This window comes from Podarcis raffonei, chromosome 2, assembly GCF_027172205.1.
Source record: "Podarcis raffonei isolate rPodRaf1 chromosome 2, rPodRaf1.pri, whole genome shotgun sequence".
Lineage (NCBI taxonomy): Eukaryota > Metazoa > Chordata > Lepidosauria > Squamata > Lacertidae > Podarcis > Podarcis raffonei.
In genome coordinates, this window is record NC_070603.1 from 62,532,544 (window position 1) to 62,559,526 (window position 26,983).

At 41.7% G+C, this 26,983-nt stretch overlaps 1 protein-coding gene across 2 annotated transcripts; it reads left to right on the plus strand.

The window, feature by feature from the left end:
• Positions 1-689: 689 nt before the first annotated feature.
• On the plus strand, positions 690-26,573 carry CANX (calnexin). Of its 2 annotated transcripts, none has more exons than XM_053376977.1 (15): positions 690-848; positions 8,478-8,669; positions 10,465-10,538; positions 11,322-11,380; positions 12,417-12,558; positions 13,169-13,250; positions 14,054-14,246; positions 14,520-14,709; positions 16,575-16,688; positions 19,146-19,302; positions 20,169-20,384; positions 21,813-21,932; positions 22,041-22,167; positions 22,333-22,445; positions 23,630-26,573. In XM_053376977.1, exons 2-15 carry the CDS (start codon positions 8,481-8,483, stop codon positions 23,681-23,683), a joined length of 1,830 nt encoding a protein of 609 aa, XP_053232952.1. In that variant the 5' UTR covers positions 690-848; positions 8,478-8,480; the 3' UTR covers positions 23,684-26,573. The 2 variants fall into 2 exon arrangements, with proteins under 2 accessions (XP_053232952.1, XP_053232951.1); XM_053376976.1 differs by lacking the exon at positions 690-848 and adding an exon at positions 1,357-1,380.
• The last annotated feature ends 410 nt before the right edge of the window (positions 26,574-26,983 follow it).

Below are 26,983 nucleotides of genomic sequence, written 5' to 3' on the forward strand. Positions count from 1 at the left end.
ACTTGTAGTAATGCCGGTTCCGTCCTATAGCGCATGAGCGAGGCCTTACATCAAGGCATAGGCAAACTTCGGCCCTCCAGGTTTTGCGACTACAATTCCCATCATTCCTAGCTAACAGGACCAGTGGTCAGGGATGATGGGAATTGTAGTCCCAAATTATCTGGAGGGCCGGAGTTTGCCTATGCCTGCCTTACATGCTGCAGGCTGAACAGGTGTAGAAATACAGACCACTACTGCTGCCTCCCTCCCTCACAGTCTTTCCACTTCATTCAAAGAACACCTCCCTGTCACTGCCTACGGAAACGCTCGGTGCCCGTTTTAAAAAGGCGCCCCAAACTACGCCTCGTTTCGGACCTCTCGGGACTACGCGCGAGACTACATTCCGCCCCGAACGCTAAAAGCGCTTCCCTCTAAGCAAGCCCGCTGTCTCTTTAAAGAATGAATCGGGATCCGATTTACGCTAAATACCCGCCTTCCCCGCCTCTGCCGCCCAATCCGCGGGGTCTTCGTGCCGAGACGGGGGAGCCAATGGGGACGCTCCACGAAGGGCAGCGCCGTAGGGACGTGGCTGAAGGCGAGAGCCTCGGTAAGTGACATGCCCTCCCGGCCAATCGGATCCAGGCGTGAATCCAAGGGCGGGAAGTTAGTACCCGCCGGAATCAATGGGGTAGGGAAGCACCCGAGCGTCGGAGGCGGAGCTCGGGCTGGGAAGAGAGGCGGCGGAGTGGGTGGGCGACTGGCGGCGCCGACTCTCTTTCTCTCTCTCACTCACTCTCCTGAGGGGCACGTGACAGGAGCCGCTGGGGCTACTACAACCGAGTGCTTCGGCGGGTGGGGTGCGCCGAGAGGTGAGCGTTCCAGTCTGTTCCCCCCCCTCAAAAAATGAAACCATCCCTCGAATCCGACAGGGTGGAATAGAAAAAGCCTTTTGGTGGGCAGCCCCTCACTCGCCCGCGGAGAGAATGCCGGGACTCTGGAGGGGGGCACGTTGACCTCAGGGAGGGCGGTGAGGGGTGGGTTGTACCATTGCATGTAGGGGGGGGAGTAGGCCGTGGGGCTTAAAAGAGGGGAGATGAGAGTGACGGGGGAGGGGGCCAGTAAGGCCTAAAGTGTCTGGTCAGGTTGTGGGGTGGGTATTGATGCGGGGGGTCCGCAAGGTCTGGGCGGTTGAGTCTTTTTGGGGGGGGGCAAGGGCCCGCCAGGAGCAGCCAGGCCTGGCCTGCTGGGGTTTTCTATCTTTTTTGGGGGGGTGCAGAGGAAGGAGAGTTGTCGCAGACGCACCGCGAGTGGGGAAGTCGGGCCTTCCCCGTTAGGTCATGCTGTGGCAACGCCGTGAGACCTGCTCGCGAGTAGCACATGCGCGGTATGACTAATCACTTGGTAGGTCTGCGCGGTCATGCTTTGGAGTTTTTTGGGGGGGCGCCTCCTCCGACTGGGCTGGGGACACGGGGCGTCGAAGGAGCCCACAGTTTCTCACGTCGCGTATTCTTGAATATCAGAAAAGGAAGAAGGGAGAAATGTGGCGGTTGTGGGAGAGGCCTCACCGCAGGAACCCTCCCTGCCCCCTGTTGGGTTTAAAGAGTATGCGTGACTTTGTGACTTATTTTGTGGCGCTTTTTCACATGAGGAAAGAACATGGGGCATGGGAGTGGATTTGGCACAGGCCAGTTTAATAAAATGGAGTATAAGTCATGTATGGTGACGTTTGAATGGATTGATGACTTGGGAACGGTTTTGCACATTTTGTTGCTGCATATTTTCTAGTGGACATTCTCAAAACTAGAATTTAAGCTATTTTAGTGCTGAACTACTTATGCAGAGTACCAGGGCTCCCAGGACACATATTCTGGAAATAATTGTGTGGGCAGGGAAATGTGCAACATAAAATAATTGAAGTTAAAATTAAGTCTAAAAACCGTCTTGTACTTAATATAGATTACTGGCAACAGTTGTGTGAATGTGATTTTTTTTTTTTACTGGAATTGGGTAGTCAAAGAAGATAAGGGCAAAAGTCCTGTCTGGTGTGAAGAAGGAAGTGATAATTTTGCAATGTGCCATGTGAAAGCAGAAAGAGGACAAAGGTGAACTGCAAAGGGAGGGTAAGGAATGCTCTAAACTATAGAGGCCTTGAACTTCAAATGGATAACATGCACATGAAAGTTATCAGGTTGCTTTAGTGTAGTAACTTATTGCAGTTCATACAATACTAAGGGGGGAAGTATTGGGGTATTATATTGGCACAAGTAGCAACAATTACTTATGTTGCAGTTATGTTGAACTGAAAATGACAGAAATTTCCTATATATGTTAAGAGAGTTTTAGGTGTTGCCTTAAACATGATTCACTGCCTTTATTTGGTATGGAGTTAAGTTAACTGGTGGGTGTGGTGTCCTAAAATAACTAAAAGCTGATTTGTATGTAAAGGGACATACAGTGCGTGAGTCTGACTCCATTGCCTTCCTACATTGCTGCCCCACTGTTCACACTCAAACTAATTTTCCCTTCTTGCCCTCGCTATTAGGAGACATCAAGGGGCAGCTGCTATTGGCACCCTTCTAATCTTCTGTGATGTAGTTCTAAGGGCTGCCGCTCTCCTTCAAGACTGGTGCTGCAGGCTCCAAAGCTGGAAGGAAGAACAGTAGCTTGGAATTTGCATTTTGGAGGCCCTCTGTGGCACCTCAAGCATGAAGCCCCATCTTAAAATAGATTATGTGTATCTCTCCCCCCGTTTTTAAAAGAAACTCAGATATATAAGCTCTGTGCCAAATGGCTTCCTAAACCAGGTTTACAGTCGCCAAAATGCAATGCGTAGTTGCCATTTTTGTGCCAGACAGAAATCATTTTTCAATATGACTTTTTGGTTCCTGAAATTTATTCTGAATGTGAAGATAAAATACAATGGATAGAATTGTACAGGATGCATTGCTAGTGTGTAAAAAGAGTCCTGATCCAACGATCCCCAGGTATGCACCTCCAGATCGTGGAGATCCTGAGGCAACTTAGTCACAAGTGGCCAATAGACAGGTGCAAAATGTACCTGGCGAATGGTGAATTTCGAATGCTGGCCACAAATACAGCTGAACTGTACCTCCCTTAACAACTGTTTATTGTTATTTATGGAGGCTCGGGTCACAGTTAGTGAACCATGGATTTAAAATATTGATGACTTGCTAGTTCAGTGGAGTGCAAACTTGAATGAAATCTCTCCCTGCTAGTCAGCCTAGTTTGATCTAAGAAATACACTTAATGTGGAACCTAATATCCTCTGTAACCCTGGGTAAGGGGTTAGGCATTATTAGTACAGTGGTACCTAAGTACTTAATTCATTCCGGAGGTCCATTCTTGACCTGAAGCACCACTTTAGCTAATGGGGCCTCCTGCTGCCCCTGCACCGCCAGAGCTCGATTTCTGTTCTCATCCTGAAGCAAAGTTCTTAACCTGAGGTACTATTTCTGGGTTAGCGGAGTATGTAACCTGAAGCGTATGTAACCTGAGGTACCACTGTACTGGGTAAAATCTGGCCTGTAAAACAATTTTACGACTCACTACTGCTGCACCAAATTTAAATAAAGGTGAGAGTTACATGAGAGAATTTATATGGGTTTAATAATAATAATGTCAGAAGTGTTCTCATTTTTTTCACTAGGACTAGGGCAGACGAGACAATAGCCCCTTGATATTTTATTTATTAAATTTGTATACCACTCTCCATCCATAAATCTCGGGGAGGTTCACAGCATAAAATAGTTGAGTAGAAACCATGCATTTTGACCATTGTATGTTGGAAAACCTGGTTCAGAAATAAAGACTAAAAAACTACCCCCCCCCCATGAAATACTGTATTAAACTGTATATTGGGGGGGCGAATGTGATTTTGTATGTCAGCTTGCATTTAGAATAGAAAAATTTAGATTTGAAGAAGATAAATTTGTCCAGCTGTTTTCTTCTGCCTCCTGGTTTCATATTATGCCAAAGTACTTTATGCTGCTCTATTTTATCACACTGTTCTCAGCACAGAACCTCCCAGTGTGTTACTAACTTCACATTCTATTTCTGTGAGCGGTAATACACACATTCAGATACCAACAACTGTACTCTCTTCAGTAGCTGTGAACTGTTTCAGCTAAACCTGAAAAGGCACTACATGGTAGCTCATAACTTGTTACAAATCTCATTTGTAATGTATTTGCAAACATGCAGCTTTTCTCAAAAGAACAGATAAAACAATCTGCAAACACTTTCCCATGTACTCTTAATAACCTTTAACAATTAGTGCTTGGTGTGCACAACATAATAGTATTTGCTTTAATTACTTCAAGACAAGTTATAGAAGATATATAGAAAAGGGGCAACTTGGATGTTAAATATTCATGTGTGTATTTTAAAAACTTCCAGTGTTTGCCAAGTTATAAGGAGATTTTAAAAAGTCAAGAATTCTTCTTGGAAAATCGATCCTCTAAAAGGTCTCATAAGAATTGGTTTATTCCCCCCCCCCTTGCAACAGCCAGCCATGTGCCTATGGCATACTTAGAATCAGAACATGAAGACTACCCCTTTCCTATTTATCCTCAGCGTTGGATATTCAGAGGCATATTGATTCCAAAGAGAAAGGTTCTATCACTCAAATTAAAACTTGTCAGTTACCTCTAGTTCTGTAGGAGCTACACATACCCCGATCCACTTTGTAGTTAGTACCCTAAATTAAATGCTAAAAGCAAATTAACCTGCTTGCTGTGTAGGCCTTGGTTCTTTTTGCTTATAAGGCTATTTTTCTAATGGCAGAAGGACAGAAGTGTTGGTTACCACTTGAGCTGACTAATTTGCTTTTCTTCTGCAGGCGACAAATGCTCATCACAGTAGAAACAATCTGTTTACAAAGCAGAATTTGCTGGAAAGCCAAATTAATCAGCAGGACTGTCGTAGATAGGAAAACAAACACTTGGTAGTAATATCCACAAATCAGAATATGAAGGGAGTGTAGCAGAATACATTTAAAAGACAGAAATCTCCAGGTTTTCCTGTATTCAGTTTCAGCTGAGGTGTTGACTAAGCATCACTGTCCTGTAGATGTACTTGAGCTAAGTACTTGTATTCTGGAAGCAAATGTGCATCTCAGCTATCCATTTCTGGATGTTTTCCCCCCTCCATATAAGACATAGTCTGAGTGAAGAGGCAACAAAAGTTGCACATCCCTAGGATTATATCACCTCTACAATTTGGCTTGCTCTGTGCTAGAATGTTGGGGTCATGTCCAAGTTTTGACTGCAAGACCTAAGAAAGACCCAGACTTCCATAGTACTAAGGTCTTGGATTTTGTGTATTACAGCTTTCTCTGTAGCAGAATTCTCACTAATGTGGGAGTAGGCTAAACATTTTGGGATAAGACTGTGTCCCAAGCATCTTTGTATTTATTATAGAAACAAAAATGTTGTCATTGCAGTGAACCGGTCTGCAAGCATATGTCTGTAGCTTCCTTTGCGCTTGATTTTGGACCCCTTAGGAAGTACTGGAATCCCACCCCCTTTTCAGCTGAGACCTGTGGGTATAGGGTAGTATACAAATTTAATTTAATAATAGGCTCTGGAAACAGTTTAGAACACTAGAAATCTTAACAAATGTATGATATAAGATACATGAGAGTGCATGGCAGTCTCTTCTGTTCCCTGGCACTTGGTGAAATGATCAACATCCAGGCTGTTCCCTCCAGAATGTGGAGTTGGAAGGAGCTGTTTGTTGCTGGCTAATGGGAAAGATGCCAACCCCCGTGTCTTACCCATCACTTCCAAATTGGGGCTGAGTGCAAAAATGTTTCATTTTAAAATCTTCTAATATATGGTGGTCGAATAAATGTGCACCAAATACAGTCATACCTCGGGTTAGAGCCACTTCAGGTTGCGTCTTTTCAGGTTGCGGACCGCCAAAACCTGGAAGTACCGGAACAGGTTACTTCCGGGTTTCAGCGGTCACGCATGTGCAGAAGCGCTAAATTGCGCTTTGCGCAGAAGTGCCGAATTGCAACCCGCGCACGCGCAGATGTGGGTTGCGAATGCTGCGGGTTGCGAACGTGCATCCCGCACGGATCACGTTCGCAACCCGAGCGTCCACTGTACTAGCTTCCTTGTTTTTTCAGAAATAACCATGTAGGGGTGAACTTCAAAGCTCTGGTTTTGGGGGGGAGAGGTGTACTAATGTCCCATTCTCTCCTATGTATGATATTTGTCATGCTTTTAAATGGCCCTCTTTTCTAGAATCCTAGAGATATGACTGAAGAATTAGTTTATATCCCATCTTTCCTCCAAGGAGGTCAAAGTAGTGCTCATGGTTCTTCCCCCAACTTATTTTATGCTCACAGAACCCCATGAGGTAGAAGTTGGACTGAAAGGCTGTGCCTGTTCGAGGTCACCCACTGAATTTCATGGCTGAGGGGGGATTTGAATACTCATCTCCCAGAATGAATCCAGCGCTCTTTGCACCACACTGACAATGTGCAATCCTTTTTATATTCCAAAAAGCCCTTCTAGGTGATACATGCAGACGTATGCTGTAAACATTTGTCTTGCTTAGTGGTTTTATTTAGTAAAAGGCTACTTTTCATAGTTCTTGTAATGCAGGGGTCGTGAATTAGTTGGCCTGATTTGGCTCACCAAGCCATTTTCAAAAGACATCAGCCTATGCCGAAATAGACTGGTGGTGGTATGTTCAGTGGTAGCTTCAGCTATGGTGGTGTAGAACAATCTGCCACCATGACGAACAATCGGGAACCCTCTGGGAACAGGAAGAGGCACTCTGATCTATTCCAGTGTTTCACTAGTACTCTGGTATACTCCTTCCTTTTTTCTGAGCACTCCAAACTGCTCTCAATGGTAGCAGGCTGTTCTGTGCCACCACAGGGAAGCTGGAGGAAGAGAGACTCACCACTGCTCTGCTATCTGTGCTTTTCACCATAACTGCTGTTGGTACTCTCAGTAGAGCAAGGGAGCATGATGGAAACAAGTGCTGGGGCAATTCCTTTCAGCTATTGATGTTGCTAGTGCGGCAATGTGTATTGTATATATGGGAGTGTGTAGGTGGGTGTCTGCTTTCAGTTTGGCCATGTGTACCTGGCTTGCGGTGGTCCACTGAGGTTGGCCATCATTGAATAGTGCCTTTGGACAAAAAAAGAAACTAGTCACCCCTGAAGGTTGGAAAGAAATGTTTATGTAGCAGTAGGCAGAGATTTTCATTGGCCCAGAGGTAAGACCATCTTACCAGTGTCTCCCTCTGTCTCTGCTCCCAGAATATCAATGACAATATGACAATAATAGCATGAAAACAAAACATGAAAAGGAGACAAGACAGAACTTTGTATAAAATGCAGATTTGCTCATAAGACTGGAACAGCCATCAAAAGCTTTTTTTTAAAAAAAGTTTCAGTTATGAAACTTAGAGAAATTGATATGCTTGTTTCTAGTATGGCGTTCTTGCTGCTAGTTCTGACTCATTCATGCTGCATTAGCTTTTGCAAGCCTCTCTACAAGTTTTACTTGTTTGGTTGTGATAAATCTCTTCATTATTTGAAGTGAAGGGATGAGGAGGAGCTCCTGTAGTAGTATTAAAAGGAACCAGGAAGTTGCGTCTCCATGGAACCAGCACTGATACTTTACCTTTTTCCTCCTCCTTTGCTTGTCTATGTCAATATTACACTCCAGAAGTAACCATTTCATACTGGAAGCGTGTGTTTTCAGCATGGGAGCCGTGGTGAGAAGCTTGAGCTAGTGAAGAGGCCAGTCAGGAGTTAGAACATGGCAAGGCGGAGTTCCTGAGTGATCTTCAAAGCCAAATAAGGAAGGGGGTGGTTGCTATGGGGACTGCTTCCTGTTTCCTCTTGGGTGGGGGTTCTGTGTGCTGTCCCATGGCAACAGCCCCTTACTTGGGCGGGGTGTGTGTGTGATGTTTGGATACAGTAGCCTCTCCTTCCTGATATTTGTGGTCCACCCTTGGGACACCTGATGTCTCAGAGTATGTGCAGAGTGCCTTTTCATTTTCATGCCCTAAATTGCTGCCAGTTGGGGCTGTTTAATAATCCTGTTTTAGTTTTATTTTACTGGGTGCCACCTCACAAAAAACATTTAGCAGGGCAATGAATGACTAATTTTTTAAAAAAAGTCTTTTCAAAGCTCCACTGTTCAATTTTTAAGCCTTAAAAAAATGATAGGCAGAACGGCTAAATTACAAAACAACACAGGATTTTACCAGGTATCCCACAGGGGAGTAATCGCTTAAGAGAACTGGGGACTCATAAAGGTTGAAAACCACAGGTCTACACCATTAAATAGCATTTTTGTGCATGTATTGGCTGGGACCTAGTGATGAACAGAGAACCATTTTGGTAGCATATGCCTAATAGTGTGCATATATGTTGATTTATGTTGATTAGCCCTTTCCTTTGCTGGTAGGCGTAGTGATATTTCATGCTCATTTTTTACCCTTATGCATAGACCATGAAGCAGAAGTGGTTGCTGTGTGCAGCATTGCTGTTAGCTGGAGCCTCTGCTATCCTGGCACATGAAACTCACGATCACGATCATGATGACGACGACGTAATAGATATTGAAGATGACCTTGATGATGGCGTTGAAGAGGTAGAAGAGTTGAAGCATGAAGTGAGCACTCCACCCCAACTCCCTAAGGTTTGTTTGAATACTTAATTCAAGTGTAGATCTCCAGATGGAAATTATTAGCAAGTTCCTTCATTCTGATGATTGGACCAGGTCTGCAGCTTTCTAGCTATAATTCTAATTTTAACCGGCCCATTATCTGAGTGGGGTGCACTCTTCCAAGTTGTTGCTTTCCTTTGGCTGCTAGAACTTGCTTCTTGAAAAGATGTGGAAAATTCCTGCATCCCAACTTAAGTTGCTGCACTGTCCAGAGAGGCTTCTCCTGTTGTTTAAAGCTTTGTGCTGTTTGCATGGGTGTAGTGTAAGGAAAGCCCATGTGGTGCTAGCCATATGTTTTGGACTGCATCTCCCAACAGCCCCAGCCAAAATAGCCAAAGGTAAGGAATGATGGGAGTTGTAGTCTGCTGTATCTGGCAGGCGCTACATTGACTGCTGTGGTGTTAGTAAATAGGGATGCTTGGGGAACTTATTCTTCTGAGTTCTAGTTTGAACTGATCCATTCAATGTCTTCTGGATGACTGTGTGGTTCAGAAGATAGTTTTCCTTGTGTGATGTAGTTGTTGGGCCTAAAAACAAACCAGACTGCATGGAAAAATGCATATATGCTTAGAAATGCTTATTTAGTGAGAACACATTCAAAAACATCTGTTTAAATCTGGTTCTGTGCAGATTAATGTGGAAATTGGACAGAGCAGGCTTTGTCGACATGTGAATGTGATACAGATGATATCAGTGGGAAAGTAGCATCATGTACATTGGAATTAGCTATGCTTGGAAACAGTAATACAACTATATTAGCAGTTTATGTCGCCATCATAGAACTATACCAAAACATTATAGCAATGCAACATAGCTTTGTGCTGTACAGTGGTACCTCTAGTTGCGGACATGATCCGTTCTGGGGTGCCATTCGCACCCTGAATAGTCTGTAACTAGAGCGGCGCTTCTGCACATGCACAAAGTGCACAAAACGCTTCTGCATGTGCGCGCGTGGCGAAACCCGGGTTTGCCGCGTTTGCAAACTGAAAAGATGCAACATGAACCTAACACAACACGAGGTATGACTGTATGCCTAGCTCTCTCTCATGTTTGCCTTCTGGGCTCCTAGATCTTTAAGGCAGAAGGAACATGAAAATTGAGCCATGGGTTGCGTTCATCATAGTGCTGAAGAGAACATTTCATCAGCACAAGGATTTATCCTCCCACATGCCCCCTAAATTCCACCAAAACTCCAGAGCAGATTTGAGGATGGTGCAAGGGGAGAGGGACACCCCCTTGTGGTAGTTCTAATATTTCATTCACTACTATCCTATGAATTGCTAGTGTAGTGCTACACTACACCCTAAGGTTGGAATCTTCAATAAGAAGTAATGTAAAGCAATGAGTTCAGATTTCTAAACCATTATTTGTAGTGTTTTTTTCCAGTGAAGAGCTGTTTCAGTAATTCAGTGGAATAGTTTGGGATATTCAGTGGAATAGTTTGGGATATTAACATACAAACTATGGGCAGTATCCAATATGTTCCATTAGCACAAGGACTTTTGCCCATGCCACAGAACTTCTCCTGCCTCTCCTTTTCCCCAACCCCAAATCTGTTCAGGAGGTTACCCCAGCTCTGAAGAGCCAATTTGGAGAGGGAGGGGAAGTTTTATTGCACTAACGGAAATACTTGTGCTGTCAGAACAAGTGCATTGTGTACCCAAAAGCATATTTGTCAATTCTACTTGATCACAAATGATATGAATTGGTTTATAATATTGTTCAAGATATCACTTATCAAGGTATATCGGACATCTTTCTCAATCAGGTTACCTATAAGGCCCCAGTCCCAACAGGAGACGTTTATTTTGCCGAGAACTTCGATAAAGGAACTTTAGAAGGGTAAGTTTAAGCCCAAGAGGTGTTAGTAGATTTACAGAGAGATGTTTCTGTTGTGTGCATTAAAAGCATTTATATCCCTTTTGCCTCAGTATGAGTAATTCAGTGGGGCTCACATAACAAAAAAGCAATTCTAAACAAAGTCAAAGCAAAATGTACACATGTACTTGGCAGCAACCAATAATCACAGTGCACTACCATGCAAATACATGGTAAAAGATTAAGAAGCGGGTCTTCAGATGCATGTGGGGATTAAAAGCAGGTCCTGGGTCTGAAAAGGTTGAAGATGTGTGTCTTAGGGCATGGCATTTCAAAGCCTAGGTGTTGAAACAGAAGGCCCTGCCTTATATCTCTGCCGAAGTATATCATAGTTATAGTGCACCAATCACAGAGCCAGCAGTTTGTTAGCAGTGAGCCATTCAGTTGCAAGTTCTTAGACTTAAATATTTCAAATGATGGACATGTGGTAATATGTATATTTATTGAATTTGTTGCAAGACATACTAATTCACTAAATTATGTAATTACAGAAGATAAAAAGGTGTTTAAACACATTTAAGCTATGCAACGCTCTCATATCTGGTGCCTCAGTTTGCTTGTCCTCCTTTACCCTTCTTTCCCCCCTTCTCCTTTTTTGCTATGTTTTTTAGATTTTAAACCTGAGGGCAGGGACTGGCTTGCTTGTTAATGATCGCTTGTTAGCCACTCTGGGAACTTTTTTGGCTGAAGAGTGGGGGGGAAATGCTTTAAATAAAAAACAAAAAAACAACTGTTTTTAAATTTTAGGTGGGTTCTATCTAAAGCTAAGAAGGATGATATAGATGATGAAATAGCCAAATACGATGGTGAGTATAATGCTTTGCTTGGTATTTACTGTATGCAATGACTGGGGTTAGTAGTGAAGCACAACTACTTTAACTGGCCCAGCCTCCTCCCAGTACTGGATGGTATTTTTGTTTAGAACTTTTATTTGTTTTTATAACAATTGTTTATATTGTTATCATATGCCATGGGACCTTATGGTGAAGGGTGGGTAATAGATCTTAATCTCAGGGTTGTGGGTTCGAGTCCCACGTTGGGAGAAAAATTCCTGCAGTGCAGGGGGTTCGACTAGATGATCATTGTGGTCCCTTCCATCTCTACAATTCTAAGATTCAAATGTGACTAAATCTCAATTAAACCTTTGTCTTGCTGTGGCACTAGTGGCCTAGTTCTCACAGAGTTGATAAACCTACATCTGGAATGTGATTGCATGCATCCTGATAAAAAAATAAAATAAAAATATTTTCCACATAGAAACCATCTAGCCTTATTCCTAAAATGTTTTTTTCTGTGGAAGAAATAGGTTTTTTGTATGGAAGAACACTCAAGTCAAATGAGCCCCCACTTGCAAAACTGTACAGATCTGATACAGATTGACTGCATCAGTGAGATCTGGGCCAGAGTCCTGGGAGAGCATTTAAACATTTCTGTGAACTATTCAGCAGCACTCATGTGAAAAACACATGGCATAAAGCTGGCATTTATAACACTTGGCACATACCTGATTCTAACAATTTCATTTTCATGTGTATAGACTCTTGTTTATTGTTAGGTTGCAGTTAGGCAGTGTTGTGGATGAGTGGCTCTCCTGAGCAAAGTTCCTTGTGTGTTGTGGAAGGTTGTATTTTCTCATAAACTAGAGCTGTAGTTTATTGCAGTCAGTGGTAGCTGAATTGTGCGCATGGGTTCTAAAAATGGTAGATATTTTGTGCAATGAAATTTTGGCTGCTTATGTAAATATGGTGAGTAGAAATGACATGGTGTGTGTGTGTGGTTTCTTATGAATGGAGTATTAAAACAGCAATGGGCTTCCTGATGTGTGGTCCTGTTTCTTAATAGGCAAATGGGAAGTGCAGGAAATGAAGGATACTAAACTACCAGGGGATAAAGGACTTGTGCTGGTTTCTCGAGCTAAGCATCATGCAATCTCTGCCAAACTCACCAAACCCTTTGTCTTCGACACCAAACCCCTCATTGTACAGTAAGTGATCCTTTTTATTTTCTATCTAGCAGTGAATGGGTGTGTACACTGAGCAGTTAAGTTCAGTGGAAATGCACGCACTCACTGTATTGTATATAGGCCTATAAGGACTGAGCTCTGTGGAAGCAGGTTCTGCCAGTTCACAGCAAAATCCGATGATTCTGTACAATGGATAGAAACTGCCATGGGCTTTTTTTCACAACCAAAGTCAAAATGTCTTGCCTTTGTCACAATCTGGAATATAAGCTTGCTTCACTTGTAATGTTCAAACCATGGTTTGGCAGATGGGGACTTGCTTCGGATTTCCACTCTAGATCTGTCTTTCATTTGGTGCTTTGGGCAAACCAGTATGTGCTGTGATACATGAATTGGTAAAATTATGATTTGTTGCAAGCCAGAATTGAAAAACACAGCTTAAAAGTGGGGTTCCATTTCTGAATTGAGTCGCACCAAAGAAAGAATTGAAGCATATGAGGTGAGACGAGGAAAATGCCGTCTCAGTTGTGAAAGGAGGATGTGGTTGTTGTTTGAAATGAGTCATTGTCTTCAGGAAAAAATGAGGTGGGTTTTCTTTTGAAAATGAGAGTATTATTTTATATTCCAAACTTAGGTATGAAGTCAACTTCCAGAATGGAATTGAGTGTGGTGGTGCTTATGTAAAGCTGCTTTCGAAAACTCGTGAGCTGAACCTGGTAAGTGATGTGCGGACTGTTTTCCAGTTTCATTCATACAGCTGTTGCATTCTGAGTTTTAGCTCCTAATGTGTGTTGGGCTGTATCCACAACTATGTTTACTGTGCACTTACTGCATTTCCAGTGCTGAGTTATGATTTTTATCCAAAATACATATCCTGTACTTTGTTATAAAATACTACTATTTGATGCATTGTTTCTCCAACCAGCTTCAGACTGTTTGGAATCCTTAAGTCATTCCTAATTTGTCTGTAGTTAAGGTGTGCACACCTTTCTTTGCATAGAGTAAATGCATCTCCACCTTCCCACCCTCAGTGTCTCCTGGTGTGTACACAAACAGAGAACCTGACAGTAATGGTCTACCAAGTATGTGTTTGTGATCCACCAAGTATGTGTTTGCTGAAAAATTATTAATTCCTTGCCTTTTGGATTACTCTAGATGGCACATTTCATACATCTCATATGCTAATACCATATGCTAATACCATGAAAAATGCCCTTGAATCGGTAGCATGAATTTCGCTTTTTGACTAAGCACCCATGACTTATAAGTTGGTCGGTGCAGTGTTAACAGCAGTTTTTGAAACTTCAGGTTCCTGAATTGCATTATTAATACTCCTAACAAGGAAAGCCTTATTTTTTTTGACTTTTACAATTTTGGTTGATGTAAGTCTGCTTATACAGAGGTTATTGATTTCTAGATTTGTAGAATCAAAGTGTTCATAAGATGTAGCTTAGGAGCTTGTCCTGAAAGTTAACTTATGCTGTGTGTTTGAAGCTTGGGCCATATTTATATTTTTAAGGATCAATTCCATGACAAGACTCCCTATACCATTATGTTTGGCCCCGACAAATGTGGAGAAGACTATAAATTGCACTTCATCTTCCGGCACAAGAGCCCCAAAACGGGCATGTATGAGGAGAAGCATGCAAAGCGTCCTGATGCTGATTTGAAGAATTACTTTACTGATAAGAAGACTCATCTTTATACACTGGGTAAAGTAACCACATAATGGATTTCTACGTGAAAGTCTAGTGCAGACGGCTTTTATGGAATGTGGGAGAGGCTGTTTGCAACAATGGAATGTATTGTAAAGCAGGAAGTGAAGAGTTTTTTATTTCCTGTGTAAGAAACCTTTAATGATAGAACAACTTCCTGCAGGAGAAGAGTGGACTATAAAGCAGGGAAATGGACCTTCTTGAACCTATATTTTTATAGGTTCTTTTCAAAAGTATTCAAGTTAACTTTATTTTCCTTGGTCATCCTAGTTCTGAACCCAGACAACAGTTTTGAAATCCTGGTTGATCAAACTGTTGTAAACAGTGGGAATCTTCTTTCTGATATGACCCCTGCCGTGAATCCGCCACGAGAGATAGAGGACCCAAATGACCAGAAGCCAGAGGATTGGGATGAGAGAGCTAAGATTCCAGACCCAGATGCTGTTAAACCAGATGATTGGTGAGTAGCTGTTGAAATTTAAGGAACCTTGGGAGAGGCTTGCTACTACAGCTTTTTCTGAGAGTGGCATGAAAAGAAGCATAAAGGGAAGTAACTGGAGTGTAGTTTTTCTAGCGTATTCTCTGGTTTTCTAGGTAATCCTTAATTACATTCCCATATATCTGCGTGAGCACTGGGCAGAGACTTGATTGTGGTTGAACCTCAGGAAGGTTAGAAATGGGCTGAGGGGAGTTGGTCTGACTATTGTTCTGCAGATTCAGTCACAAATCAGCTGAATGTGTCTTTTCTGCAGTCTGTGCTGTTTGAAAGGCCTTGAGCTAGCTGCTGCTGATCCCCCTGCTTTTCTGGCTCAGGGGATGCCAGCATGTAGCCCAACTTAGCACCTGAGAGGGGGATGATTGGAAGCAGTTGCTAGAGACTGGAAGAACCAGGTTTATGGCACCACATTTTACCTCTCATGTAACACTGCTATGCTTTCGCTTGCTGATGACATAACTTGGAAGGGAGTTTTCAGCACTTTTGCAAGGCCAATTCTTCTGTGTTGCTTCCCAATCCTTAGCAAAGTGAGAGTGATAGTAACAAAAACATAGCAGTAAGTCCAACTGCCAGCCTGTTAACTTGTTCATGAGCTTGTTTGGCCTGGCTTGGTCCCAGTGGATCAGTCACCTTTTTTTTTTTTTTTTTTTTTGTGAAGAGGTGAAAACTTTAGTCACAGGTTTTTTGGAACCTCCTTGATTTTTGCCTACTTTTCTGAGGAGGGAAAGGTGGCGGGTGGCAACTAATAGGTTTTTCTTTCTCCTGATGAACAAAAGAGGAAGGAGGGTGACTGTGAATTGTAGTTGACCCTGAATGTGGGTGTTGGATGCAAGTTGGAAAGACACACCAAAACTCATGGCTCTGAACAGTCAATTAATTAATTAAAGCATGTCCTGGTTGCATTTTGCTTTGCATTTTATGTTATCTAAGCTTCTTGGGACGCTAGAGGCGCTGTGGTCTAAACCACTGAGCCTAGGGCTTGCCGATCAGAAGGTCGGCGGTTTGAATCCCTGCGACAGGGTGAGCTCCCATTGCTCGATCCCAGCTCCTGCCAACCTAGCAGTTCGAAAGCACGTCAAACTGCTTTCGCCAGAAGCGGCTTAGTCATGCTGGCCACATGATCGGGGGGGGGGGGGAGTCTGCGGACAAACGCCAGCTCCAGCGGCCAGTAAAGCGAGATGAGCACCGCAACCCCAGAGTCGTTTGTGATTGGACTTAACGGTCAGGGGTCCTTTACCTTTACCTTTTTAAAGAGCTCCTTAGCCTCAGGCCAGGAGACCCAGTATGATCTCTTTTCCCTGTCAGTAGATGGCGGTGGCTGGTTCTTCAGGCACACCCTCTCCTGGCTTGCTAGCTACAGACAACTGGAGACCTGAGGAACAAGTTGAGAGTGGGGACAAAATGGAGGACAACTGGTGTTCTCTAGTAGCAAGGTCTTATTTTGTTAACCATACTTCTCATGCTCTGTCAGAGTGCTCCAAATAGCTTATGATACCCTAAAAAAAATAATGATAAAGTAACATCACAATTATTACAATTGTAAAAGGTATAACTTGCAAATGAAAGACTAAACAGAAGGCAAACCAAAGCTTGTCTAAAGAAGTCTTTATGTCCCTTATCTTGTTACCAGCTGTGGTCATGCAGGTGGGTCTCTCCAGCTGACCACAAGAGATGGGCAGGATCAAAGATACCCTTCTTTTAAATTGTTGGGGACAGTAAGGTGATTCACTCATTGAGTTGCACCCAGAAATGACCTAGAAGGTCCCAACATCTACAGGCCTGGAGCAACATGGTCCCTGAAAGTGTTAATGGTTTCTTCCATCTTTTAGGGATGAGGATGCTCCTGCTAAGATTCCAGATGAGGATGCTGTGAAGCCAGAAGGTTGGCTAGATGATGAACCAGAATATGTTGCTGATCCTGATGCAGAGAAACCAGAAGATTGGTAAGTTAACACTGGTTCCACTTTGCAATGTCTTCAAACTAAAATAGTAACTCTGCTGGTGATCCTTAAAATAGGGTTTTTTTTGTGAGCATTTCAGTAACCACAACTAATATTTCCAGATGTGTGGTACTTAAACTTCTGTTCTGTTTTGTGTTTAATATGTCTACTTGGCATCTAGTTGTATGTGTGGAACATAGCCTGATATACTTCAATGTATTCTGTGTGTTCAGGCTCATTTTTTTCACTGATTGAAAAACACAATTCTGTTACTGGTCTAAGGCAGACACTTGGCTTGTTTGCCACTTTCAAAAGCAGGTGAGAGCTATTGCCTTAATGTGCTGCTATGGCCTTTCTGGAAAGCTGCTGCTTAGTCCAGCGTTCCCCAAACTGCTGCCCAGCAGCTCTTCTGAACTACAGGGGAAGGCTGGATTGCATGAACCCTTGGTCTGTACCCATTCTTTGACTGAAATGAAATGGGGTAATGGTCATAGTGAACTTGATCATTGAAATATGGCACTTGAAAGACCATACCTACTGGCCCAGATAGTCCAGATAGTCAGCAAACGAGCAGGTTGATGTTTGTCATTTTGTATCTCATATTCTGTGTCTCATGTTATATATGATCACTCCTGGAGGACATGATGTGTTGTTAGTTCAAGCCCATCTAGTCATGGTTACAGTTGGAACTCTTTTAGATGAGCAGCACAAAGAAAACAGAATGAGGAGTTCAGGAGTATGGATCTGAATTAATATTTAATTATAGTTGACTTGTGACTTCTTGCCCTGACTGGCCGAAGCCAGAAGTTCTTGGATTTGTTTCTTAAAAGACTTTCTTTCAAATGCACAAGTTGATGCAATCAAAGTCTATTGTTCCATCAAAGCTGGAGGTTGCATAACAGCTTTAAGACTTTGCCTGATGAAGAGATTGCTCTAAGCAGCTGTTGATAAGATTAATCAAGAAAGAAAGATAACTGTGAATGGATTTACAGATAGTGTGATCAGCATTGTGTTCCTCACACAAAGAAAGGTGCAAGCAAGTTGTGAAATTTCATGTATTCCCAAATTTTATATTAGCTAGGGTGAGAGAAAACTCAGATATAAGAGGAATTTAGTAGTTGAGGAAAACCTATAAGCTTTGTAACATTACTTGTATCTCACCAGCTTAGAGGCATTGTTAGTGGATGGTTTGCTAGACCGGATGGGTGGAATATATATATGTTTAGAGGTGGCAGTGGTGTTGGAATTGGGCATTTGGTTACCTGATGCAGCCAGTGAGGCAGAGTGAGACACATGACTTGCCTGTTGTTGAGTGGTAACTTGGGGGTAGGAGTTTACATGTCCTTACTGGTGGATGTTATACGAGAGGTAGTGAGTGTTGGCTGAATACAGCCTTCTGCCTGAATTTACTGGCTGCATGTAAAGGCAAAAATTACTCTAGGTTGCTCATTTGATACATTGGTGGTGGGAGATGCTAACCTGCAGGTAGATCTAGTCAGAGTAACTCTGAAAGTGTTGTAGTCCCAGTCAAGTTCTTGCTGTAACTTATTTCTGCAGTAGCTCCCAGATCTGGGAAATTAATGGCCTGTTCTGGATTGAGTCTGACTCCTTCTTGAAAGAGTAGGTTCATAGCCTGGGAATGCTACTTGAGTCGTCTCTCTAATTGGAGGCCCAAGTAGCTTTAGTGGCAAGGAGTAGATTGTTGGCTACAGTCATTCGTGGTTTGGGATAGCCTCGCCACAGTCTTGCATGTTCTGGCAGCCACCTATCTCAACTACTCTAATGTGCTGTTTCTAGGGCTATCCTTGATGAACGCTTTCTGGAAATTGCAGCTAGTGCAGAATGCTGAGTTGGTGAAATCTGATGGAGCACCTCTTTGCATACCAGCCTGCTTGGGCATTGAGTTCAGCGTAGGAGGCTTTACTTTCCATTCCCTCAATGGTTGAGCCTTCTTGAGGGTTGTTCCCTGCCTTTAGGACTCATTCCCTGGAGGCACAGTTGGCTGTCTAATTGACGTGTTCCCATTGTCATGGGAAAAGATTTCTGTTCACCCAAGCTTTACAGTGGATTTGATTAGCTTGCTCTGGATCAGAGGTGTTTGTTGCTGTTCCAGTTTAATATGCTTATGTTGTGCTTTTTAATGAACATAGGTTTTCACTTCTGTGTTTTCATTTTATTAAACAGTGTAGATTGGCAAAAGGTGGTCTTTAAATAGTGGAAATAAGCTAAATTACGCATTTTCTGAATTGTTGACACAAGTTGATTGTAAAATGAATTTGCTTAAATTTTGAATTTATTTGATTATGCTAAGGTAAGGAATTCTAGCATAATTGGTGTAATCATTTTGATTTTCAACACTGATAGTTATTTCTAGATCAAAATTTCTACCATAGGTCAGAGACCTTTTAAATTTCTTGTTAAAAAGTAAATGGAGTCCTAAAACAGTGTTACCTTTTTCAGGGATGAAGATATGGATGGAGAGTGGGAGGCACCTCAGATTGCAAATCCCAAATGTGAATCTGCCCCTGGTTGTGGTGCTTGGCAACGTCCCACAATTGACAATCCCAACTATAAAGGCAAATGGAAAGCACCCATGATCGATAACCCTAACTACCAGGTAAATTATCTAGTATTACAAATTATATTTCATATTCATATTTCAGGGTACATTCTTTGTATTCTGCTACTTTTTTCAGCTATTTAAGACTAAACTATGATCTGGTTAACACATAACACAGAGTCATGGTTTGTTTAGCCAGAGTTAATTTCTGAATCTAGCACATCAACAAACCACAGTGTGCAGTGGTTTATCGGCTAATAAAATATAGCATTTTAAAACTATGGTTTGGTGTTTTGTCCAAACCAAAGAGCCTCACTTACCCATGGATTGTTTGGCTATGCCACACAAAAAACTTGCCAAGATACAGGGGCATAAGGCAAAGAGCAATTGAAAATCATTTTGGCTAAACAAGCTTGGGGTATCATTATGTGCAAATACAGCCGTTACATGTCGTAGTCTAAGAGCAGGATAGAATTAAAATACTTCCAACAATGTTTTACTGGTGTGTGCCTGAATTTTCCAGGAAAGGAAGCTAAGTGGGTTAAAAAACAACAAAAGACACATACATACACAGAGTCCTCATTTGAATTTAGACCTGTATCTATCTCCATACAAGAGAGTTTCTATCTACAGGATCTAGGCAGTGGTCTTTCACAACTCTGCTTCCTGGAGATGTGAAAAGCTGAACCTGGGATTTTCTCCAGACACAGCATGCGCTCTGCCATTGCTCTGTGGACAGACAGAAGTGGGGAAAATAGCAAAGCAAGAAACAAAGGGAAATAACAGTACATTGTATATATAGATGTTCAACAAGATTGTGAATATAAGCCAAGAATAAAATGAAGTATTCTAATCTGTTCAGGAATCTCTGAAGGGTCATTAAAATGAATTCTTGTGTTATAATTGTTCTGTTTCTTCATCAGGGCATCTGGAAGCCAAGAAAGATTCCAAACCCAGATTTCTTTGAAGACTTGGAACCTTTCAAGATGACCCCCTTTGCTGCTCTTGGGCTTGAGTTATGGTCTATGACCTCTGACATATTATTTGATAATTTCATCATCTGTACAGATCGGGCAGTGGCAGATGACTGGGGTAATGATGGATGGGGTCTGAAGAAGGCAGCTGATGGCGCTGCTGAGGTGAGAAATAAAAGCTTTGTTTCTGACAACAGCCAGGATAACAGACTAGAATCCAAATGTTATTATTTAATTAAATTTGTATACTGCTCTATACCCACAGGTTTCAGGATAAAATTGGAATATAAAACCACAAAATACATAATCAAAATAAAAACAAGGACAACCCAATAACCCCTCCAACACATTTTAAAAGGGCATAGGATGTCAACCAACCAAAGGCTTGGTTAAAGGGAAACGTTTTTGCCTGGCGTCTAAAGGTGTATAATGAAGGTGCTAGGTGAACCTCCCTGGGGAGAGCATTCCACAGAGGCGGAGCCCGTTCTCGTGTTGCCACCCTCCAGACCTCTTGTGGAGGAGGCACATGAAGAAGGGCCTCAGAATATGATCTCAGGGTCTGAGTATGGAAAGAGGTGGTCATTGATGTATTATGGTCGTGAGCCGCTTTAAGGCTTTAGAGGTCAAAACAAGCACGTTGAATTGAGCCCAGAAGCTAATGGGTAGCCAGTGCAGTCGGACCAGGATCGGTGTAATATGCTCACACCGTCTTACTTCGGTGAGCAACCTGGCTGCTGAATTCTGCACTAGTAGAAGTTTCCAAACGGTTTTCAGAGGCAGCCCTACGTATAATGCATTGCAGTAATCTAACACTGAGATTACCAGAGCATAGACAACAGTAGTTGGGCTATCCCTGTCCAGTTTAGCTGGACCCCCAAGCCAAAGCTGATGGAAAGCAGTCTGCACCACTGAGGCCACTTGAGCCTCAAGTTACATCAAAGGATCCAGGAGTACCTCCAAACTATAAACCTGCTCCTTCAGAGGAAGTGTAACGCCATCAAGAACAGGTGATCTCCCACCCATCCGGTCTAGGGAACAACCTACTAACACTGCCTCAGTCTTACCTAGATTGAGTTTCAGTTTGTTGGCTCTCATCTGGGCCATTATCAAGGCAAGACACCGGTCCAGTACTTCCACTGCCTCACCTGTAGATATAAAGGAGAAATAGAGCTGAGTGTCATCAGCATACTGCTGACAATGTACTCCGAACCTCTTTCTGTTCTTTGGTCATTAACAGATTTGTATGTCTTTTTTGAGTTAATAAACACACAGATCCCACTTTACAAATGTTCCCTATGCGAAAATTCATATCGTAACATGAGGAATTAGTACCCAAACCTTGCTATGCACACTGCAGATTCAGACATTTGAATGGAGAGCATTTTTTTCTTATTTGTTTACCTGTGGCTGAAGAATGGGGAGGTGTGATTGGACAGATCACATAGCTTCGTTTATGGGTTTTCCTGGACTTTTTGGCTTGGAGGGGGTACAAAATTCCATGGTTGGGTGATTGTTAGATCTCTTGGGCAGCTATATTGCCTCATAACCACTGCTAAGTACAGAGAACTTCATAGATTTTGATTTGTCTTCCAGCCCGGTGTTGTGGGTCAGATGATGGCAGCTGCTGAAGAGCGTCCCTGGCTTTGGGTAGTCTACATCCTTACTGTGGCTTTGCCTGTGTTTCTTGTTGTCCTCTTCTGCTGCTCTGGAAAGGTGTGTGCTTTGGAAACAACTGGTTTCAAAAGTATGTTGAGTAGGATTGGAATTGGAAGTGAATAGTCTCTGAGAAACTTACTTGTGGAATTCCTACAACTGTTTCAGAAACAGCCAAGTGCTGCAGAGTACAAAAAAACTGATGCTCCTCAGCCAGATGTAAATGAGGAAGAGAAAGTGGAGGAAAAAGACAAGGGAGAAGCAGAAGCAGAAGAAATACATGAAGAAAAGCCAGGTAAGCAAAGTTGATGATATTCACTAGTCCCAAAATCACTAAAGCTTTATCCTTATAAAGTTACAGATTTTAAAATTTGAAGCTTAATGTTGAATTGGAGAGTAGGCAGCAAAAAACACAAGTATCCTGTAAATAATAGTAATAAAACCTTTTTACACACTTCAGAAGAAAAGCAGAGAGGTGATGGTGATGCAGGAAGTGCTAGTCAAGAGGAGGAGGAAGAAGAGGAGGAGGAGGAAGAAGACGAAGATGAAGAAGATAGCAAACCTATTACAGAGGTAAGGGGTTTTTTAAATTGCAAAGTTGCACTAGAGCAAGCCTGGAGGTGGTAACCTGTTTATAAGAGCAGCCAGCAATGCAGTGCTTCCTAAATATGAATTGCAACCTCAGTTGATGGGATCATTTCACTTCATAACCTGTGGAATCAGTTTTGTGAATTCTGAAAAGCCAGTGTAACCTTCAAATAAATTTTGAAAAACTTGTGCGAACGGGATAAACACAGTTCTGTTGATATGAGTATTGTAGTTTAAATAAGTGGATCCTAGTCCAGGGTTGAAGAATTCATGGCCCTCTAGATGTTGTTGGACTCAACACCCATCAGCCGCTGGCGGAGGAAGAGGAGTGGGGGGGGCGCACCGCCCCTGGCAGCGTGATACCATTGGGGTGCCATTGCGGCTGCCCTCCCGCCTGCGCTGGGTGCCACGCCCCTGCAGGCAGCGTGACCCGCCCCCAGGATGCGCATCATACCCCTTGGGCGTGCCAGCCCCGCCCCCACTTGCTCTCTGCCCCCCGGTGCCGAAGCATGAAGCTCCGCCACTGCCATCAGCCCCAATGGTCATAGGAGCTGTAGTCCATCAATATCTAGAGGGCCACAGATTCTGCATCCTTTATCTAGTGCAACTTTCTCACTAGTACAGGAAATCCAGCACTACAGCATCAAAAAGAAAGAAAGATGGAGAACCACTAATTTAAGGTGATCAGACAACTTTCTTCTATGGCTGCTTTCTGTTGGATAATCCACTATCATAGACATTATGCCAACCAATCACAGCTGCTCACTATTTTTTTTCGGGGGAAGGCATTACATTTCAATTGAAGAACATAAGCTTTAAATGTTTTTCTTTTTCTTCTTGGTTCTAATGTATTTATGTGAAAGTATTGTCTGTATGTCTGTTGGAATGTCCTGGGCAAGATAAAAGGAACTGACAAATTCAATAAATAATAATAGATGACCATCTAACCTGTTTTAAAAAACCTCAAGCCAAGAATCTAGTACCTTTTGAGATGGGCTTTTCCACTGTTGAACAGTTCGTATCTTCCGGACGTTCTTCCACATGTTTTGTTCAAATCCCAGTGAATAACTTCAAAGATACTTTCTTGTTGCTTTCTAAAGCTAAGAGGAAATTGAATACAGGAAGTAACTTCATATTTATGTAAGAGTTGTGTTCTTTTACCTTTACAGGAGGAAGAAACTGTGAGTAGATCCCCCAGAAACAGAAAACCAAGAAGAGATTGAAATATCCTAAAAACTTGATCTGATTAATTTTCCCCAACATGGTTTTGGGAGAGGACCTTGGATACCTTTTGCTGAAACTCAAATAAAAAAAAAACCAACCTCAGACTTCACCATCCACAGGTTCCTGTCAAATGCTCTCCAGTGTAAATGAGTGTTAGCAGTAAAATATTCGCAATTGTGTTTTTAAATAGAGTATTCCTGTAGAAAAAGAATGCATTTAACACAACCCAGCTAAGAATTTCTGGAATGTTACAATAACTAACATTTTTTTGTTTTGAAAAATTTTGTTTTTGAATAGAATGATAGAATTGCCAGTCTCAAAACCTTGGCTCAACTTAATGTATTAATCTATCAATGGAAATGAACAGCAAACCTTAGAAAATTGCTTGGTATACAATTTTTATATGTTTATTTTTTCTTATTTTTCTTTTTTCTTTTACCAAAATGAACATACTTATACATCACAGTTCCCTTAGTTTGATCATGTCAAAGTATGCTGGTCAGTTATGTTAAAACTTTTACTTCAGTCAGATAGGAGAGAGAGAGCTCAAATCCATTTCAAGAAACTATTATCAAGTGCTTAAATAACTTTCCTTCTTATTGGAGGAAGGGCACAATGAGGCCATGAAATACATATATTGGTCATGGGTACTGCCCAGTGAAAACAGTATTCATAATCAACTTGAATTTGAGAGTAAGTTCTGGTTTAGGTTACTAAGACTGAGACTGGATTTAGCCCTTGGAATTCTTTTCAGTATAGAATTTATTTTCATGGTGTTTGGTTTTTTTTATTTTGTTTTTTGTTCTTTTTTAAACAATCCCCCCCTCCGATGGTTTTAAAACTAATTCCTCCTGTTCTAGCTTCTGCTGCTGCTATGCAGTTTGTTCAGAATGCAGCTTAGCTGCTATAGAATGCATATGCTCAGTTCATTAAATCTGTTTGTGATGTGTGTTTTTAATCTCAAAGGTAGAACTACTTTCTGGGGTCCAAACACTGTGGATAGTACAGTGTTGCTAACATTCTCATTATTGCCATTGTATGTACATTCATGCGCAGAGATGAAGCAAAGGCAAGCCAATCTAAAGATTTGCACCAAAAGCAGATGTCAGTATTTTGCGGCTAAGGAAGGAGCATGTGAAAGCTTCCTGGGTATATGTACCATTTTGAGACTCAATCTGCTCTTCATGTATCAAACTATATTGTTAATGTAGGGGGTTCCAATTCCAGCTGAATAAATTTTTAAAAAATGTGTTGCATTTTGAATCTAGCAATTGTAATCCCTTTTTTGTGGAATACACACTCTGCCTCTAAAGATAAAATGTAATTCTGTGCTGTTGTATTGGAAGACTAGGGGGTTGGGAAGAAAGTAAATAAGCTTGTGGGCAAAACTACTGTATGTGCACTGAACAGAAACACTCCAGATTTTTATGTGTGGATAAGAGGTTCTCAAAGTCACAGAGGTTTTGCTTCTTTAAGGTATGATTTTCACATTCAAATTTCCATATATGCTTTTCAGGTATGCTTCCTGGCACCTGGTTTGTTTGTTTTTCCACAATAGTGTTGCTGTTCTCATTGGAGGCTACAAGGTTCACAGGCTTAATTAACTCCTTCTAGTTGTTTAGGCAGCTGATAAAAAGAAATTGCTTCCATAGCTGCCTCTTCTGTCTTTCCCCCCTCACATGGTAGACTTGCAGTGCCCCATTCAACACCTCAGTTTGTGCTAATTGTAACATACTTTATTTAATGCTGTGTGTCATGTGAACAATCTTAAGTTATTCTTTATTTCTGGTGTGTTCCTCTTTCTCCAGACTGTGAGGGAAGTTTTCTGATGAAAGTCATAAGGCAATCCTTAATTTGAAGCTAAATAATATATTTTTGGCATTTGTAGGACCTCTTCAGAATATGCCTGTATGCATCTTTTGGCTTTTTTTATATCAGTGAAATTTGCAAAGCGCTACATCATTTTTATCAATTGTTTTAAATGTACTACTTAAAGACTTTGAGCCTGGTGTGTAATTGTGAACCCATATTAAGAAATATTCCACACGAGAGGGTTGCCCCATCAACAATTTCAGATTAAAGCATGAATTTGCATATTATGGAGTAAGTTGAAGTTTCCAAATAATTTGAGGTTCTTATTCTATCTGACTTGAAGATGATTATTTTTGTTTGTTTGAAGACAACATTCAGCTGTAGGAAATCTTTTATTGCCAACACAGATGAATTTATAGTGGGGAAGAAGCTGAATCCTAAAACTGCATTGGTACCTTGATAAGACTTTTAAAGGAAAAGGTTCCCTTTCAAAGAGGATGACTTCAACGTTAATGGGATGTTAGACTACCTATTTGGCTTTTTATTTTATGTAAAAGATAAAACTGCATTCAAGCAATTTCAGATCTATCTGTATTAGTGTGTTGAGTAAAAGGTAGATGATTTTAAGCAAGGTAATGCTATAGAATGAAAAAGTGTTTTTTCATAGGATATTTACACTGCAAACTTGCTTAAATTTTAAAATGCTGGTGTTAAAATCCACTGAGATGTGGATGTTACAGATGCCTGGAGTCTTGTGCAATTAGCCATGAATGGGGAAAGGTATCTTGGATCTTCAGTGCTTGGTTCCACTTAATCTGTGGCAGTAAATATGGTGCTAGACTAATTTCTTGGCACCTTGCTGCCTTCTCTTCACTATAGTTTTCTAAATGCCAGTATTGCCTCCATAAAAGTTTCAGATGCAAACCCCTTAAGTGTTGGTAAACAAGACTGTGACTTTCTTTAAAAAGTCCTGACTGTTATTAAAAAATCTAAAGATGCGGTATGCATATAAATATATTGGTTAAGTTATAAACAAATGTAAGCTTGCTCTGATTAATAAAGAAACTTAAATCACCATTTTTCTACTGTCTAGTTTGCTATATTTTTATCTTTTAAAGTTCAGCTGATCTAAGGGCAGAGGATTCAGTAAATGCTAAAGAAAAATCTAGGCTTCTTGGGGCAAAGATTTCCAGAGACAAAATAAGTACTGGAAGACATTACCGTCATACAAAAGGCACAACAGTAAAATGTTCTCCATTCTCTTATGTGCTACTGAAATACCTTGAGTCCAAGCTTAACTGTCTTAAAATCTCTGAATTGCAACATTTGATGAATAACATCCTCTTGTTTGGATTAAGAAAGCTGAACTGTTAAATTACAAAAATGGAATAGTTCAAGTAAGTTGCACCTTGCTTTCAACCCTGGTCATCAAAATGCAGTGGCCTGGCTTGTTCATATAGCTTTTTAGAGATTGATTTGTTTTAGCA